Genomic DNA, 478 nt, shown 5'->3' with positions numbered 1-478 from the left:
CCGGCTGCCTTAGGGCATCGCAGCCTGCCACTGTGCAGGGGGGTGGGCTCTGCAGAGCCGGGCTGGTGGGGGTTGCAGTGCGGCCATGCGCTGCTGAGACTCTGTTCTGTTGGCAGGTTTTACCGCAAGGCGCGGATCAGCGGGCAGCTGGACTGGGAGTGCATCCCGTGCACCAAGCAGACACCCTCCTCCGAGCCACAGTGTACGTGGGCCGGTGCCCTGGGGCAGGGCGGGGGAGCAGGGTCACGGGTTACGGAAGCCGTCCTGACCGTGTCAAAGGCGAGCACTCGGGCGTGCGGCAGCCGTCCACCGATCCTGGGGCCACACAAGCTGCTGTCCCACAGACCTGCTGGAGGAGGCACAGTCATCGTGTGTGGAGAGGGACGGGCAGGGAGGGGGTGGCCCAAGCCTTGTGGTCAGGCTCCAATGTTCTGTGGCTGCTGCGTTTGCAGGTCGGTCCAGACCGAACTTGGTGAAG

At 66.3% G+C, this 478-nt stretch overlaps 1 protein-coding gene across 1 annotated transcript in view; it reads left to right on the top strand.

The window, feature by feature from the left end:
* EDA2R (ectodysplasin A2 receptor) overlaps positions 1-478 on the top strand; it is a 5,815-nt gene that overhangs the window by 1,937 nt on the left and 3,400 nt on the right. Inside the window, exon 3 of the mRNA XM_010133783.1 lies at positions 117-202. Within this exon, the coding sequence (XP_010132085.1) occupies positions 117-202 (86 nt within the window). The remainder of the gene's footprint in view (positions 1-116; positions 203-478) is intronic.

Source organism: Buceros rhinoceros, unplaced genomic scaffold (genome assembly GCF_000710305.1).
Source record: "Buceros rhinoceros silvestris isolate BGI_N320 unplaced genomic scaffold, ASM71030v1 scaffold18223, whole genome shotgun sequence".
NCBI classification, from domain to species: Eukaryota; Metazoa; Chordata; class Aves; order Bucerotiformes; family Bucerotidae; genus Buceros; species Buceros rhinoceros.
The sequence above is the reverse complement of the archived record's forward strand: the minus strand, read 5'-3'. Positions and strand labels throughout refer to the sequence as shown.